The 15,384-nt window shown below is 38.9% G+C and overlaps 1 protein-coding gene and 1 long non-coding RNA gene across 3 annotated transcripts in view; one reads left to right on the forward strand and one right to left on the reverse strand.

Moving 5' to 3' along the window:
* Window positions 1-15,384, reverse strand: part of chd5 (chromodomain helicase DNA binding protein 5) — a 54,237-nt gene continuing 38,853 nt past the window's right edge. For both annotated transcript variants that reach the window (XM_086150009.1, XM_086150008.1), the window contains exons 29-40: window positions 13,055-13,199; window positions 12,148-12,307; window positions 11,961-12,040; window positions 11,588-11,786; window positions 11,390-11,479; window positions 11,143-11,295; window positions 9,878-9,986; window positions 9,270-9,402; window positions 8,899-9,094; window positions 7,477-7,640; window positions 5,124-5,250; window positions 1-2,997 (exon numbers count right to left, since the gene is read on the reverse strand). In XM_086150009.1, coding sequence (XP_086006135.1) covers window positions 2,870-2,997; window positions 5,124-5,250; window positions 7,477-7,640; window positions 8,899-9,094; window positions 9,270-9,402; window positions 9,878-9,986; window positions 11,143-11,295; window positions 11,390-11,479; window positions 11,588-11,786; window positions 11,961-12,040; window positions 12,148-12,307; window positions 13,055-13,199 — 1,684 coding nt within the window. In that variant the 3' untranslated portion in view covers window positions 1-2,869. The remainder of the gene's footprint in view (window positions 2,998-5,123; window positions 5,251-7,476; window positions 7,641-8,898; window positions 9,095-9,269; window positions 9,403-9,877; window positions 9,987-11,142; window positions 11,296-11,389; window positions 11,480-11,587; window positions 11,787-11,960; window positions 12,041-12,147; window positions 12,308-13,054; window positions 13,200-15,384) is intronic.
* Window positions 6,626-7,473, forward strand: LOC147232863 (uncharacterized). Its single transcript, XR_015106412.1, has 3 exons — window positions 6,626-6,721; window positions 7,200-7,237; window positions 7,447-7,473. It is a non-coding gene; the product is annotated as an uncharacterized LOC147232863 (long non-coding RNA).

Here is a 15,384-nt window from a genome sequence, read left to right on the forward strand (position 1 = left end):
TTACTGTAAGATTTATTAAAACACACTGAACAAATACACAGAATACAAATAAAACGATGACAATTCACTTTTTCATTCAATTGCTATACAGCACAAATATCAGAACCATAACACTGCTTGAAGCTCATTGTCTGTAAATGCTAAACGCACCATCGCATCCCCAAAGTGAACCGTCATACAAAACGCTTCATATGCTGTGCATTCACTGCAACAAAGGTGCCTTTCTCAGGGTCTTTTGGTAGCTTTTGAAGCCATGTTAATAAGCATGTACATACATTGTTATAATATTAGACTGAAGCCTTTTTTTCTAACAGACATTACATTCATACTGACTTCAGTTTGATTGCATTTGATTTGAGCATTGTGTTTTCAATGTCATCTCATGGTCATCACTCCAGAGGGAAGAAAATAAAGGAAAAAAAGATTTCAATTAGCGCATTGTGGTGCAAACTGCAGTTCTGCAGTTCTGGCAGACATTCATCTTTTTTTTTCATTTCAATACATAAATCTATATGAGATGGACTTAGCTCCGAAAAAAAAAAGTATTCAAGTATTTACATGTTTCTGAGGTTCTTTCCGTCAACCAACCCAATACATGTCATAGTCAAGTAACTTGGGGTTTAACAATGATTAAAAGAAAAAACCTATTAACACGGGAAAAAATGTGCAAAAATCTGCTGAGATGCATCTTTTCAACATAAGTCCAATATTGTTTTTAAGCTGCAGTTTATTTCTTGGTTAAAGGGCATGAGGCTGCAATTTGACTTGAAAGATCAGAACAGATAAACATGTCTCATTTGAACAAAAAAGGACAAATAAGTCTAATAACTATTGAAATTTTCAGTTAACTGTATCAGCAATGTTGTTAAAAATGCAATCAGTTTAATGCCACTGGTCTTTTGAAAAAGAAAATAATACTAACAAATATTTGGAGCTGGACAATTTGAAAAATTATATTCAGCATACTGTTTGGATGTGTGCATGATTGTGTGTGTGGGTATGTGTGTGTGTGTGTGTGTGTGTGTGTGTGTGTGTGTGTGTGTGTGTTCTCTACTATGATCTACTTATGATCTCTACTAATATCGTTTTTTCACAACTTGCAGTTTCGGACAGCTTTACACTGTATTACATTCATCCATTCACTCACACACACACACACACACACACGCACATACACACATATACACACACACACACACACACACACACACACACACACAGTCACACCAGGGCGATGGGAGAGGTTCAGTGTCTTGAATCGTTCAGTGGATTGAACCACCAACCTTCCGCTTGGAGGGATGCCAACTGAGCCACAGCTTTCCCAAGTGTGTGTGTGTGTGTGTGTGTGTTCATGAAGCATGAACTATAATAAGCTCGAAATCATTGCCGATTGTTTTACTGCATGGAAAGTCACTTTAGCACATAAAAGTATCATCAGATGGAATGACAAAATACGTAGTTATAACATGCTAACATGTCTTCACACCAGGCAAAGCAATATTCAGCAACATTCACTCTCCAAAGAACAAAACCATGACCTCGAAAGAGTGATGCTGTGCAATATTGGTCCTCAAAAGATGACATAAAGAGAATATTCCTTCAAACTCATGGTCAATCTGTGACATTTTATCAATTACAGTCTTGGCCTCTGAGGAGGAAATACACTGCATTAAAGAACAATTTTTCTGCTGGATCATCTCCAGGACAGGCTGAGCCCCTTTAATGGCACAATTTGACCTAATACATTGAATTGTATGCAAACAAAAGCACATTTGTGACAAATACTAGACTTGAGGTGACTTTTTGCGCCATGAGCACCTGCTCTCCATCTGTCAGAACAATGAGAGGGAGGCTGGACTAAAACTCTCCTAAACTCTCCGCTCAGCAAGTTGCTCTAAGATAGGCTTGAGCAATAAAGCCCTGAATGTGGACATCAAGCCACTTGAGTTCATCATTATAGTGCAGCTCTTCAGCCACTATTAACATTCAAATATAGAAAGAATCACAAATATGGTACCGTACACAGATGTCTTATCTGCAATGCATTAAAAACTTGATGCTCCCAAAGTTTCTGCCAACATAAGCTGATTTCTTCCAAGTACCTATTTTCACTATGGTTAAACCTATGAGAGGTAAAATAAACAGCAGTCTCTGAGTCTGTACAGTACAAGAGGCCACCCTCGCAGGTTTACGTTCTCCGTTGTACCAGCAGGTGGCAGACAGACAGTCAGACAGACCATGTCCACCAACTGCATTCATATATATATATTTTTTAATGTTATTAAATCAATATTTTAGCCACTGGTCACAACGTGAATGACAAAACACATACTCATTTAAAGAAACAATAATCAGAAAAAAACAATCTCCTTTCAAATTATGACTGAAAACGTCTTTTAAGTCCCTGGCGGAGCTCCAGGCTTGCAGTCACAGTGACAGTGGGCGGTTGGACAAAAGCAAAGAGGTACACGCACACAAAATCAAAGAAAATTCAAGGCTGGCGCAAACAAAACACACAGTTTTGAATGAGCCTCGATGATGAACATCAACGTGAGTTGAGTTTTGCTCATAGTGCAGCGCTGAAAAAAAAAATCCTCTTCCACAAAAAAGAAAAAAAGCAGATCCAGTTCCCTTGGGGCTCTCTTGCACAAGTTAGCAAAATCAAATACCTAATTAATTTATTGGATCCTTGAAAGATAAAAGTGCAATTCTTAAGATAGATACATCTGCATTAATCAAAATGTTAATGGCCTTCGTCTGCAGACAGAGACTGATCTCAGAGATTCAAAGTCAAGAGGGAGCAAGAGAAAAGACGAGGAGAACCAGCGCCGACTCCGTCCCTGTGAGATGATGGTGTCACAGAGCTGGTTTAATCCTCGATACAGATGACATCACTAGGTTTGCCGGACTTCAGGTCGGGTGTAACCACATCTCTCAGTGAGTCAAGTGCCTTTTTGTCCAGATGGCTTGTCGGTGGTGGGGGGCCATTAGTGGACACTAAAGATGAGAAACATAATCCTAAATTTTACTCAGCTGAATTTATTGTCTCAGGTCATCAGATCTTTCTATGCCATATTTTTGATGGACATCTTTAACCCTCATATTATGTTAAGGGTCAATTTGACCCATTGGGTCAATGGGTGAAATGGGTCAAATTGACCCAATTAACATAATAAGAGGGTTAAGTCTTCACCCAACCTTATTTCATGAAATAAATTATTTTTAATTAAAGTTTTCTTTTCAAAATGCACTTTGTAAAAATTTACAAACTTTAAAAAGATATATTTGTAGCAACTCTAAATATGTTGAAGAGAAAATAAGGCTCTCCAAGTGAACTGTTTTCCCAATATTCAAAATGAAAGAGAAATTATCATAATCCATAGCGTTGACCTGCATCTGTAATGACGTCTATACAGGGAATTATACGAAGTGCAAATTAAGTATCCAGAGCAACAGAACAATTTTCCAGTTCACATGGTAATTCTGTTTTACAAAGTTTCAACTAATCTACTGTGAGAAGAACAAGTATTTGAAACACTGCTGATTTTTCAGCTTTTTCCACTTGCAAAGCATTTAGAGGTCTGTCATTTTTGTCATCTGTACTTTTCGGTGACAAGAATCCAGAAAGACATTTGCTTTTTAGTGGACAAATATTTGATACATCAGAAAACAGAACTTAATATTTGGTACAGAAACCTTTTTTTGGCAATTACACAGAACAGATGTTTCCTGTAGTTCTTGATCAGGTTGGTACACACTGCAGTAGGGATTTTGACCCACTCCTCCATACAGATATTCTCCAGATCCTCCAGGTTTTGGGGCAGTTGCTGGGCACTAAGGACTTTCATCTCCCTCCAAAGATGTTCTATTGGGTTCAGGTTTGAACACTGGCGAGGCCATTCCAGGACCTTGAGATGCTTCTTATGGAGCCACTCCTTAGTTGCCCTGGCTGTGTGTATCGGGTCATTTTCATGTTGGAAGACCTAGGCACGACCCATCTTCAAGGGTCTTACTGAGGCAAGGAGGTTGTTGGCCAAGATCTTGCGATACCCATCCATCCTCCCCTCAATATGGTGCAGTCGTCCTGTCCCTTTAGCAGAAAAAGCATCCCCAATATGATGTTTCCATCTCCATGCTTCATGGCTGGGATGGTATTCTTGGAGTTGTACTCCTCTTTCTTCTTCCTCTAAACACAGCGAGTAGAGTTTAGACCAAAAAGCTCTATTTTTGTCTCATCAGACCATATGATTTTCTTTCATTCCTCCTCTGGAACATCCAGATGGTCATTGGCAAACTTCAGACGGGCCTGGACATTTGCTGGCTTGCGCAGGGGGATCTTGCGTGTGCTGTAGAATTTTAATCCATGACGGCTTAGTGTGTTACTAATGGTCTTCTTTGAGACTGGGGTCCCAGCTCTCTTCAGGTCATTGACCAGGTCCAGCCGTGTAGTTCTGGGCTGATCCCTCATCTTCCTCATGATCACTGATGCCCCATGAGGTGACATCTTGCTTGGAGCCCCACTTCTTCCATTTTCTAATAATTGTGCCAACAGTTGTTGCCTATGGTCCTGTAGCCCATCCCAGCCTTGTGCAGGACTACGATCTTATACCTGATGTCCTTACACAGCTCTCTGGTCTTGGCATTTGTAGAGAGGTTGGAGTTTGTTGTTGTGTGGACAGGTGTCTTTCACACAGGTAACTAGTTCAAACTGGTGCAGTCAATCCAGGTAATGAATGGAGAACAGGAGGGCTTCTTAAAGAACTAATCAAGTCTGTGAGAGCTGCAATTCTTACTGGTTGATAGGTGATCAAATACTTATGTCATGCAATAAAATGCAAATTAATTACTTAAAATTCACAGAATGTGTTTTTCTTGATTTTTGTGTTAGATTCCGTCACTCACGGTTGAAGAGTACCTACGATAAAAACAACAGCCCTCTACATGCTTTTCAAGTGGTAAAAGCTGAAAAATCAGCAGTGCATCAAATACTTTTTCTCCCCACTGTATTTTTAAGAATTTAAAGTAACTAGAACCCTGAACAATATCAGCACAGGACCAAACTCATAACCAAACTCATCTGGTCCATAAACTGCAATCAGCTGATCAGGTCAGCTGATTCTTACCGCTGACATACGGTCCCAGAGGCATTTGACTGTAGTTCACCATGGGTTGCCCTCCCGGCCCCCGGAAGCCACCTCCGAAGCTGCCGCTGTACATCTGGGAGCAGCCAAATGCACTCTGGTTGAAAGTCTGAGAAGCCAAAATTAAATGATTAAAAGCATTTACAAAATCCCCTTTTGCACTGCAGATATAAGGTAAATGCTTTTGTGTAGAAAAAATGGCATTAGCTAATGACCCATCATCAAACTTACATGACATTTCAATTTTTTTTAAATAATTTGTTATTTTAGAAATCAACCCTTTTCGGTGATTCAAATGTTACTAATTCTGTTACAATAAATGTGTAGAAGAAAATCAATAAAGATTTGGTCACAGAAAAAGGGAAATTTTGGTCATTCATAATTTGTCTCCATTGATACTTGTTGCGTTTGTGTATACCGTTGATGTTATTGTATTTGTTTTGTCATTTTTATTGCGTCATCTTGACCCGTCTACCTCAAGCACATTTTCTGTACAGTGTACACTTATACTTTATAATATCACAATGTTTAAATAAATCCATTAAATAATCAGATTTTCACTTTGCTAAATTTTAAATTCCTGAATAGCTTTTCCTGTAACATGAACAGTTTCGCCAAAAGGGGGAGGGCTTCTGATTCTGAAAAATCTATTTAGTCCTTAAATATGGAATTTAAAAAAATATATATATATATATAAATATAAACATAAATCACAAAGTGGCAAAAACATAATCAAATAAATAAATACAAATTGTTATATATTATTGTTTCTTCTGTGGCTCAAAAAAATGTTGTCTCCCTTCTCGTCACTCCATAGATTATATAGATATATAGGTTCATAGGTAGAAAGATATACATATATTTGACATGAGCTTGCACATGCTCTGTTTATGTGATTTCATTTCTAGCTTTTTTTTTCTCTTAGTTATAAAAAAACGCAGTGATATACTGCATGTCTTTGTATAGCTCTGCTATAATGAATGACTGAAATGCAATTTTTAAAACGACTGAAATCATTGTATGACACTATATCCTATTCCCACAACAGGTGGATTGATGAATGGAAATAAATACATACATAAATATATATATAAAGGCACATACACATGTATGTATATATACTGTACACGTATGCCTCACAGAGCTGTGTATCTCTGGTCTCTTTACAAAATAAATGCAAATCAGTAGCAGTTGACAAAGACTTATCTGATTCTAACTGATCTAAAAACATTCAGGAAGTTTTATCGAGACAGGGTGTGAACTCGTGAGAAAACAACAAACACTCCAAAGGAGAGCAAGTCAGATGACGACTGTCTCAGCTGCAACAGCACATCGTCATAGCAACTCAAAATGGTACCCGGGAAACCAAGTTGCATGGTTGCAATGGTCTCCAGGACAACAGAGACAAAAACATGCCTGATAAACAGGTGCAGAAGAGATGAAAGTAATGTGAGACTCTCTCTGGTCCTTTGAGACAGAGAAGTGGAGCTTGGTGGTGAAAGTAAACAACTCAAAGGATATATATTTTTATTTCACCTGGGAAACCGTCTGAGGGGAATAGTGACTTTGAGTCTCTACAGGTATTTTTGAAAGACTGATGTTACTGCTGAGCCATGGCTTGAGTTACTTCATAGTTTTGGGGTGTTATATTGTCTTTGGCTTTGCGAGCTTTGTTCCTTGCCACTCCCTGAAGAGCAAACACGGCACCTATCTGTAGTTTTAACACCATTCAGGATTTACTAATAACTGCAGTCAGAATATAGTGATATCACACATTGTAATTCATTAGTTTTTAATTATTCGTTTTTCATGTGATTGTTAATTTTTTGATGACTTTCTAAACTAAGGAAAATATTGTATATGATCTGGCAATGTCCTCCCAATTTTGGGCAAATTTTGGATGGTTTTTGTGTTTTTCCGCCATTATGGTAATTTATTCTTGACTGATTTTATAGTATTTTTTTTTGTGGATTTTTAGGTAATTATAAGCCAATTTTGTCAATTTTTGGCTAATTTCTTATTGACATCCAGGTTATTTCTGTCTTTCTTATTTTCTAGTCCTTCAAATTGATAGAAGACTTCCTCCAAAATTCTAGGTAATATTATACCTGTATTTGCTTACTGATTGTCACAGCAGAAATAAACAATTTAATAAATAGATGAACATTTTTAAAACGGTTTTCCCATTGTAATTTTAGATATTTTGGACACATTTAACGTATAATCAACTCTGGCTAGATTGGCTGTTTTATAATCAATTTTAGATTTTACTGGATTGCTGTCAAAATGTCTGTGGCCTGTCCAGCTCTATCTCCACCGCAGCATGCCATCTGACCTGTGGAGGTGGCGGCTCACTGCCCCGACTGGTGAGGCGGCTCAGGATGCTTCTCTCAGACATCTGTAGACGTGCCGACACCGGCGGGATCCTGGACAGCATATTGGGCAGCCTTGTCACATCCGCTTTCATGTCACTCAGAAGCTCCTCCAGCTGGTTCAGCACTGTACGGGACGACAACACACACTGAACGAATTGCAAATAGTCGCTTTCACACTTTCCAGCAATCAGTGCCATAAATTTAAAAGCGAATACATAAAGTAACCGAAGACATAAATCGAAAATCTGAAGTCTCTGCTGAACCATAAACATAATGGTCTGATCCCACTCAGGTGGTTGTGTTTTTTAGTCTGCTACCCTCTAAAGGCACTAAGTATCCATTCATCACATGCTGATAACATGTGGAAATTTACCATAACCCAATCCAACACAGTAAATCAAACAATCAAGGACTAAAAAAAACAGGAGCATGTAAGCCATTTTATTTTTCATAATTTTAAAAAATTGCCCTCTTTAAGTATAATTTGTTCACCTGCTGTGGGAACAGAATACAGTGTCAGATTTTATCAATCATTGCACAGCTATACCAAGACATGCAGTATGTCACTATGGTTTGTTATAACGAAGAAAAAAGGAAAAAAAGCTAGAAAGGCAATCACATAAACAGAGCATATGCTGGTTCAGGTCAAATGTAAATAAATAAATCTATATACCTAGTTGAAGAATCTATGGAAGGACAAGAAGGGAGCCAACATTTTTTTTGGCTACTGAATAAACAATATTCTGAATAAGTACAATAAAACATAGATGAGTGTATTACATGGACAGTTTATATTTTTTCTCAATTTTTTTCACACAAAATGTGAACAATTGTCTTTGATGATGTCTCTTAATAAAATATTTTAGATCTATATGTATTGCAAGTACCACCGCAGGGTGCTGTGAAGCCGAAGCGCTAACCACTGCACCACCACATTCATTATGATCATAGGTAATATTTCAACAATTCAATTGCCATTAAAATCATATTATGCCGAGAAAAATCCTCACTTAAATTACTGCATGCTATACATTTGTAGTTATTTTGTAAAATTATTTTTTTATGTGTGAGGACAGTAATCTATACATTTTGGATTAAATAAAAAATACTTTTAATCTCATTCCAGTGATGCAATAACTAACTCAATTATATCAAATAATGTAACATTAGTGATATATGTGTAAGTTGACATGATCGCAAATTTAAATCCGTCCTGATCTCTGCCATTTGACACAGCTCGACTGGCCAATCGACGGAAAATGTTTTTTGACCGGACAAAGTCATTTGTGCAGGTTTATGTCCCCGGATTTTCAGTCTTGGCAGGAGAGACGGCAATTCACACAATTACAACTGTGGCTATTTTCTGAAGCCGGAGTGCAGACCTTTGTGCAGCACGGCATTGGCGGGCTTATTGCCTGCCAGGGACTCTTTGGACAGGTGCTGGTGGGATTCTGCCAGACACTCCACCTCAGTGAAGCGCGTGTTGAGAGCCATGGCCGGGTGACTTGGGTCCTGTGTCATATTCAGGTAAGCTGCTCGCCTCAGCTGCTCCTCGATCACCAGAGCCTGTTCCAACAGCTACACATGCACAACACAATGTAGTAGAAATGGTTGGGGATGAACACAGAGAGAAAACAAAAATGACATGCATGTACTTTTAGAGTTTTTCTTTTTTTTTTCAATGACAAATCTGGTAATCCTTGAACTATTTCAGCCTTCAGTGGTCATGTTTAATTATAGACTTTATAATTACCTTAAATCGACGAGCCAAGAACTTGTTTTTCATCTCTAGGTAGTTTCCTTTATGTATCTCTGTCTTGAAGGGTTCATTCAGAATCGCATAACGTGGATCATTCTGAATATCCTGCCAGCGAGCGTAGCCATGTCTGAAGAGGAGTCCGGGTCAAGGAAAGCAAAGGGACACTGGGTCGGATTATCCGTTCATAGCTTTGGGTGAAAGCCCAGACGATTATGGGACAAGAGATGATTAAAACAATAAGTGGAGCTTTGAAATTTGAATATTTAAAATTAAAGACTGGAAGAGATGGGTTTGAGAGCGAAATTTACAATTCAACAGTACTCGGATAAAGAAAGCATGAGGCCCCTGGGCAAACTTCTTTAAAATATTTTTCTTAAGGTCAGACTGATGATACTTTATCATATATTATTTGAAGAGAATCAAAATTATTGGGGAAAAGTATCATATTTGATTTGAACACCTTGAATTCCCCCAAAATACCTGAGACAAAAATAAATGCAAGTAAAATGATAAATATTACCCCAAGTCCCCCCCTGGTTACAAGTGATTCTGTTCCTTTGCCAGATGCTGAAAGTCTCGCTCCTACACCAGGGAAAGGATACGTGACGATGCCAGCCAGCAGCCAGTAGTCATGGCGACGGTGCCAGATGTCATGCATCTTTCCAGAGGACAGTGCGGCTCGCTCTTCTGTTTGCCAAAGGGTGTGTAACTCTGAGGGGATGATCGACATTGACAGTTTTCAACAAAAATAAAACATGTTTGCGGTGTGTGAAGAGAATATTGTTAAATAGTTTTTTCAAAACAGTTTCACCCTAAGCTGAGGTAACAATCTGCAGATACAAAGTTGGGAAATAAAGAACTGGATCCAATTAAACATTTGACCTCTGGTGAGTGACAAGAGGCACCAGCAAATGTAGAACGTTCTTTAAACACAATGAAGTGAGACAATGATTTGACCTCTAAAGTTTTTGTAATTTATTCAACTTGTCCCAGCTGTCACCGTTAGTCCTCACAACCGTTAACCCTCTTATTCACATGTCTTAGTAATTCTTCAAGAAACCTCTTGCATGTTTTTGGACTGTGGAAGGAAAGCAGAAAACCTTAAGAAAAAGCACAAAGACATGGGAAGCACATGCAAAGCCCACAAAGTCTCCGGTCAGAATTGAACCAGGAACCACTTTACTGTGAGGCTGTGCAAGTTGAAGTGAGACATTTGAAAATGAGAAAATATATCTAATTAAAAAACAGGGAAAAAGGAAATGGAAAAAAAATTACCAGAAAATTTCTAAGAACCAGAAAAATGACCTAAATCAGGCAAAGAAATCAAATTTAAACTATTCTAAACACATTTTTTACTGTAAATATAGAAGATTTTCTTCCAATACATGCAAGTAACAAAACATGGAGAAAAAAATAAATGTGAATAATGATAATTCACTTTTCATTCTTTTCGTGGCCCTGGATTTAATATTTAAGTGCCTTCATCACCATTCAATTTAGAATGACAGTGCATGGCCACCTTGGCATTGCAGCCCCTATTTACAGGCAAATGAAAGCAGCAGAAAAAGTCTTCCTCTCTGTAAATACGGCCAGAAAGAGTGCGCCTGATATAACATAATGATGTGTTTGGCGAGGGGGCAAAACATAAATACAGCGCTTCAAGAAATAATTCCAGTGAAATTATTGCAAATGCACTGTGTGTGTCTGTGTGTGTGGGGTGGGTGGGTGGGGGGGGGGGGGGGGGGGGGGCGCATGAAATAAGTTGAATTTGGAGATACTGAGTGGCGAATTGAGTGTTTCTACCTTTCTTTACGCACACACTATGTCACAGCCATTGAATTGCTGTTTTTTTTTTCATTAGTCCCACCTGTGAAACCTCCGTCAGCAATATTAAACATGAACTTGGCTTTAAATCCATTCCTGTCCTCCTTCCTGCTCTCGTCTATTTCCTCCAAAGTGTCTTTGTCGCCGTTTAAACGTCCCTCTAATGCGTCTTCACTCTTCACGTCATCGGTGGAAGCTAAATGAACAACAGCAGCAGAGTGAGTCTCAAAGAACACCGGACTTAAGAGACGTGAAACTAAATTCATTCATGAATTCTTCAGCATGCACACCTGGCTTGTTTTCCTTGTCTTCGGTTTTTGCCAGAGGAGAATCCATATCTCCTTTCTCTAATGACTTCTCTGTATCTTTGCGGGGTTCCACTGAGGATTAGATTAACACAAAGAAAAGGAAAAAAAGATATGGCCAAATTAAGCAAAGCGGCAAACGTCACAGAAGTTTACTTTCCAGGCCAATCATGCGCCGCTCACGTCTTGGTGGGGTTTGACTGGATGACAGCTCGGGCGGCTCCTGGGCGGCCTCTTTTAGGTTGCCAGATGTCTCAGTCTGTTTGGAGGGTGACTCATTTCTGTCCCTCTCATCTCGTGTTTTCTCCTCTGAGCCGGCCTTGCTCTCATCAACATCTGCCCCCTTCTCAGGTAGAGACGCCGCCTCTGCGCTGGAGGTGTGCTGAGGGGAAAGACAGCAGGGTGAGGTGGGGTGGGGATGAAACATTAGTGGAGTGAGGACGGATATGGTAAGAGTGTTGATGGGGGCGGGGGTCCTGAGGTGTGGTTAAGACTGATGGGGAGAGGGACGAGACAGCGGAAGGATGAAGCCGGTAGGTGAATATGAAGGACGCACCTCTTGCTCTGACATTTTCTTGCTATCGTGATCTGTGGCGTCCTTGTCTTCGGCGGAACCCAAGAGAGACTCTGTCTTCTCTGCGGTTTGAAAAAACAAAATGTCAAACTTCTCTTTTTTTTATCAAAAGCTTTTTCTGAGCGTGACTTTTTTTTTTCTTCACCAAAGTAAATGACATTGCTGTGACCTTGCGGGACTGGCGTGCCAGGCTGAGTGGCGATTGGGCTGGCCGGCACAGGAGTATTGGGATCAGAGGAGACGCTCTCGGTCAGTTTCTTCAGCTCCATTCCGATGGGAATCAGATCAGGAGAACTCAGCTTTCCGTTCACGTGCTCGAACTCTTGAACCTATGAGGACGAGATCTATAAGCGCGATGGTTTCTTTTCGACGTGCGCATTAAAAAAAACAACAATGACAAGTCATATTTGGTTCAGCTTTCTCGATGAATCCCTATGTTGACCCTGCAGACATTGCGTGACATGAAGATTTGCAGCACCTTTAATTAGTATCTATTATTTAAATGTAAATCTACAGTATTTACAATTGGATTATGATAATATATAAACACAGCATTTGCGACAAATTAGTCCAAAAAAATGCCAAGATTATTGTTTTTACATTATATTTTTCCAAATGTCATTTCATTGCATCTCAAGCTTTTTTTAATGACCCCGCTCCTCTACTTGGAAGCAACAAACAGGATTTGAAAATAAAAAAAAAAAAAAAAAAAAGAAGAAATTATTACCTGCTATTAAATTATCACATATTTGCTGAGACTACCTTCTCAGATATGGCATTCTCAGAATGCCATATCATTCAATTCTTATAGTTATTAGGAAAAAACTCCGGGGAAGAGAAAAAATAATTTTATATTTATTGTTGAATTATTATTTATCTTTCAAGTCTTTCTGATTAAAAGTTTTCAAAGAAAAAAATAGTGTAATGATTTTGATTTCATTCTAATCCATGGCACCCTACATGTTTTATATTAACCGCTACTTGGGGGTTTGACCTATTTTTTTCCAAGTCTAGAAATGTTCCAGTCCATGATTTGATATTCGGTGAACAAGATGTTTTGACTGAACAACCAGCACCTTTTTCCTGACGAGAGACATGACGCCGATCCTGGTGAGAACATGCTGACGAGATAGTCCCTCTCGTGGGACTCCATCGGCAAACGTCTCCGCTCCGTCTGCCCCCGGCTCGCAAAGATGTCTCATGAACAGAGACACGTAGGCCCTGATGGGAAAAGAAAGGGAGCTGATCACAAAACAAAGAAAATTAAAACCCATATGACAAGAGATTCCTATTTCAAAGTGAGGAAAAAGTTGTGTGTGTGCGTAGGGGGGTAATCCATCCTCAGGGGTGTCGACATTCTGTGAGAATTTGACATTAAAAGAGGACTGCACTGATCGTTCGGTACTGATGCCTGGGCATCTCTCCAGTTTGCCAGGAGAGACTTGAGAAAATCATTAAAATATTTAAGAACAATGTCCTACAAACAACAGTCAGTAGATCCTCAAAGCTGAATACTTCAATTTAAAAAAACAAGAAATCCACAGCCCTTGTGAACTCAGCGACACTATCAAGAACCGTCAAGGATAGCAATGCAGTAAAATCCCACTCCCATGTCAGAAATGAAGGACTGAGAGGGGGGGGGGTCACTGATGATGACTACCAAAGACGCAATATGTGTGTGTGTGTGTGTGTGTATATATACACACACACACACACACACACACATATATATACATATATATCTTCTGCAATGCAATTAAAAAAAACAAAAAATTATTTTTTCATGATATTCTAATACTTTGAGATAGGATTTTTGAGGTTTCTTAAGATGTAAGCCATAATCAGCAATATTAAAATAATAAAAGGCTTGCAATATTTTAGTTGATTTGTAATGAATCCAGAATGTATGACATTTTTGTTTTTGTAATTGCATTACAAAAGATAAAGAACTTTATCACAATATTCTAATTTTCTGAGACAGTCCTGTATATATGTACATATATATATATATAGATAGATAGATATATAGATAAAGATATATATACACACGTATATTTATCCTCTGTTTACAAAACGGTGTACATACTGGACTGGTCGCCAGTCAATCGCAGGGCCGATTGCACACCTGTCTATCACTAAAATCCTTCTCTAATGGAAGTAAAGCACTCTAATTTATAAAGCCCAAATCTGTCTTTGCTGGTCGGCAATTACTACCTGACTGACCCTTCTAACCCCTAAATTTAAGGTAATTTTCAATATCCTGGGCAAAAAGGATTTTATTTTCTTGTATTGGGAGGGGATGGGAACCAAGGACATAATGGACTGTCATAAAATGGGTCAGGCCAGTTGTTTTGGCAAACATACCTGACACAGTGATGGACCAGTAATGCCCAAAAGTATTCAGAATTTTCAGGCAATGTATGTTGAATTCCACTTGACATGTTTTCAAGGGACTTTGCCCATGTTTTAACAAGAAAATGTGAAATGTACTGCCAGCATTACAAAAGCAGAAGTGTGAAAGAAGAGGACTGGCTTGCCTTCGGGTTTTAAAACAAGAAATATGAGAACAAAGACTTTCATTGCTGCTCATCTTCAGACCCATTTTTCAGGAAAAATTGAAGAAAATCACATCTGACACCTTCCATTATTCAGTGTCTTCAGTCTCTTGTGGAAAGAACTGCTAACCTTCCTGCAAACTGGAAAATCACTAATAGATTTTGTTTCCTTTATTTGCTTTCCAAGGAGATGCTGAATACAAGCATGTACGGCAGAAACTAATTCATACATACATATTAATTTTGAAAAAATGTTGGAATTTACTCATTTAAAAATCTTACCCGTACACCATTGCATCGTTTTCTGAGTTGTGGCTGTATAAAATGGACATGCTGTTAAATCTTAAAAACAAATTGTTATTGTCACAGCCGGGAAGCATGGATCTTAGAGAAAATGGCCGTGTGGAAGCCTCCAGTGTCCCTTCACACCCACTGGGTGGTGGGTGGGGCTTGGGGTGGTGCTTTTGCTTGTCAACCACTATGAACAGCCTCCATGTAAAATCCCATGAAAGTATTCTGATGAGTTATTTGTATGTTGCAGCATAGGAAGCTGAAGCATAATGGATACACAGTATGTGTATGTATTGGTGGTAGAAATGAGAAATGCTTGGGTTTCTTGCCCTTCCATTTGAAAGAGAAACACCTCAAGTAATTGTACTTGCACTTTGTGGCAGTAACTGAGTGTATCTACTTTACACCACATGCATTTTTAAGTTTGTAACCCTGAAACTGTCTCAGCCAACCTTGGCACTCTTAAGCTTTGCCCTGGGCTATAGAGTGAGTAATAAAATAGCTCGGGGCTGCCTTTTGACTGGATGGTAGGTAGTGATTCGCCTACAAATGTACAGTGT

This window comes from Fistularia commersonii, chromosome 7 (assembly GCF_037954325.1).
Source record: "Fistularia commersonii isolate RoL2024-O1a breed Wild chromosome 7, RoL_Fcom_v1.0, whole genome shotgun sequence".
NCBI classification, from domain to species: domain Eukaryota; kingdom Metazoa; phylum Chordata; class Actinopteri; order Syngnathiformes; family Fistulariidae; genus Fistularia; species Fistularia commersonii.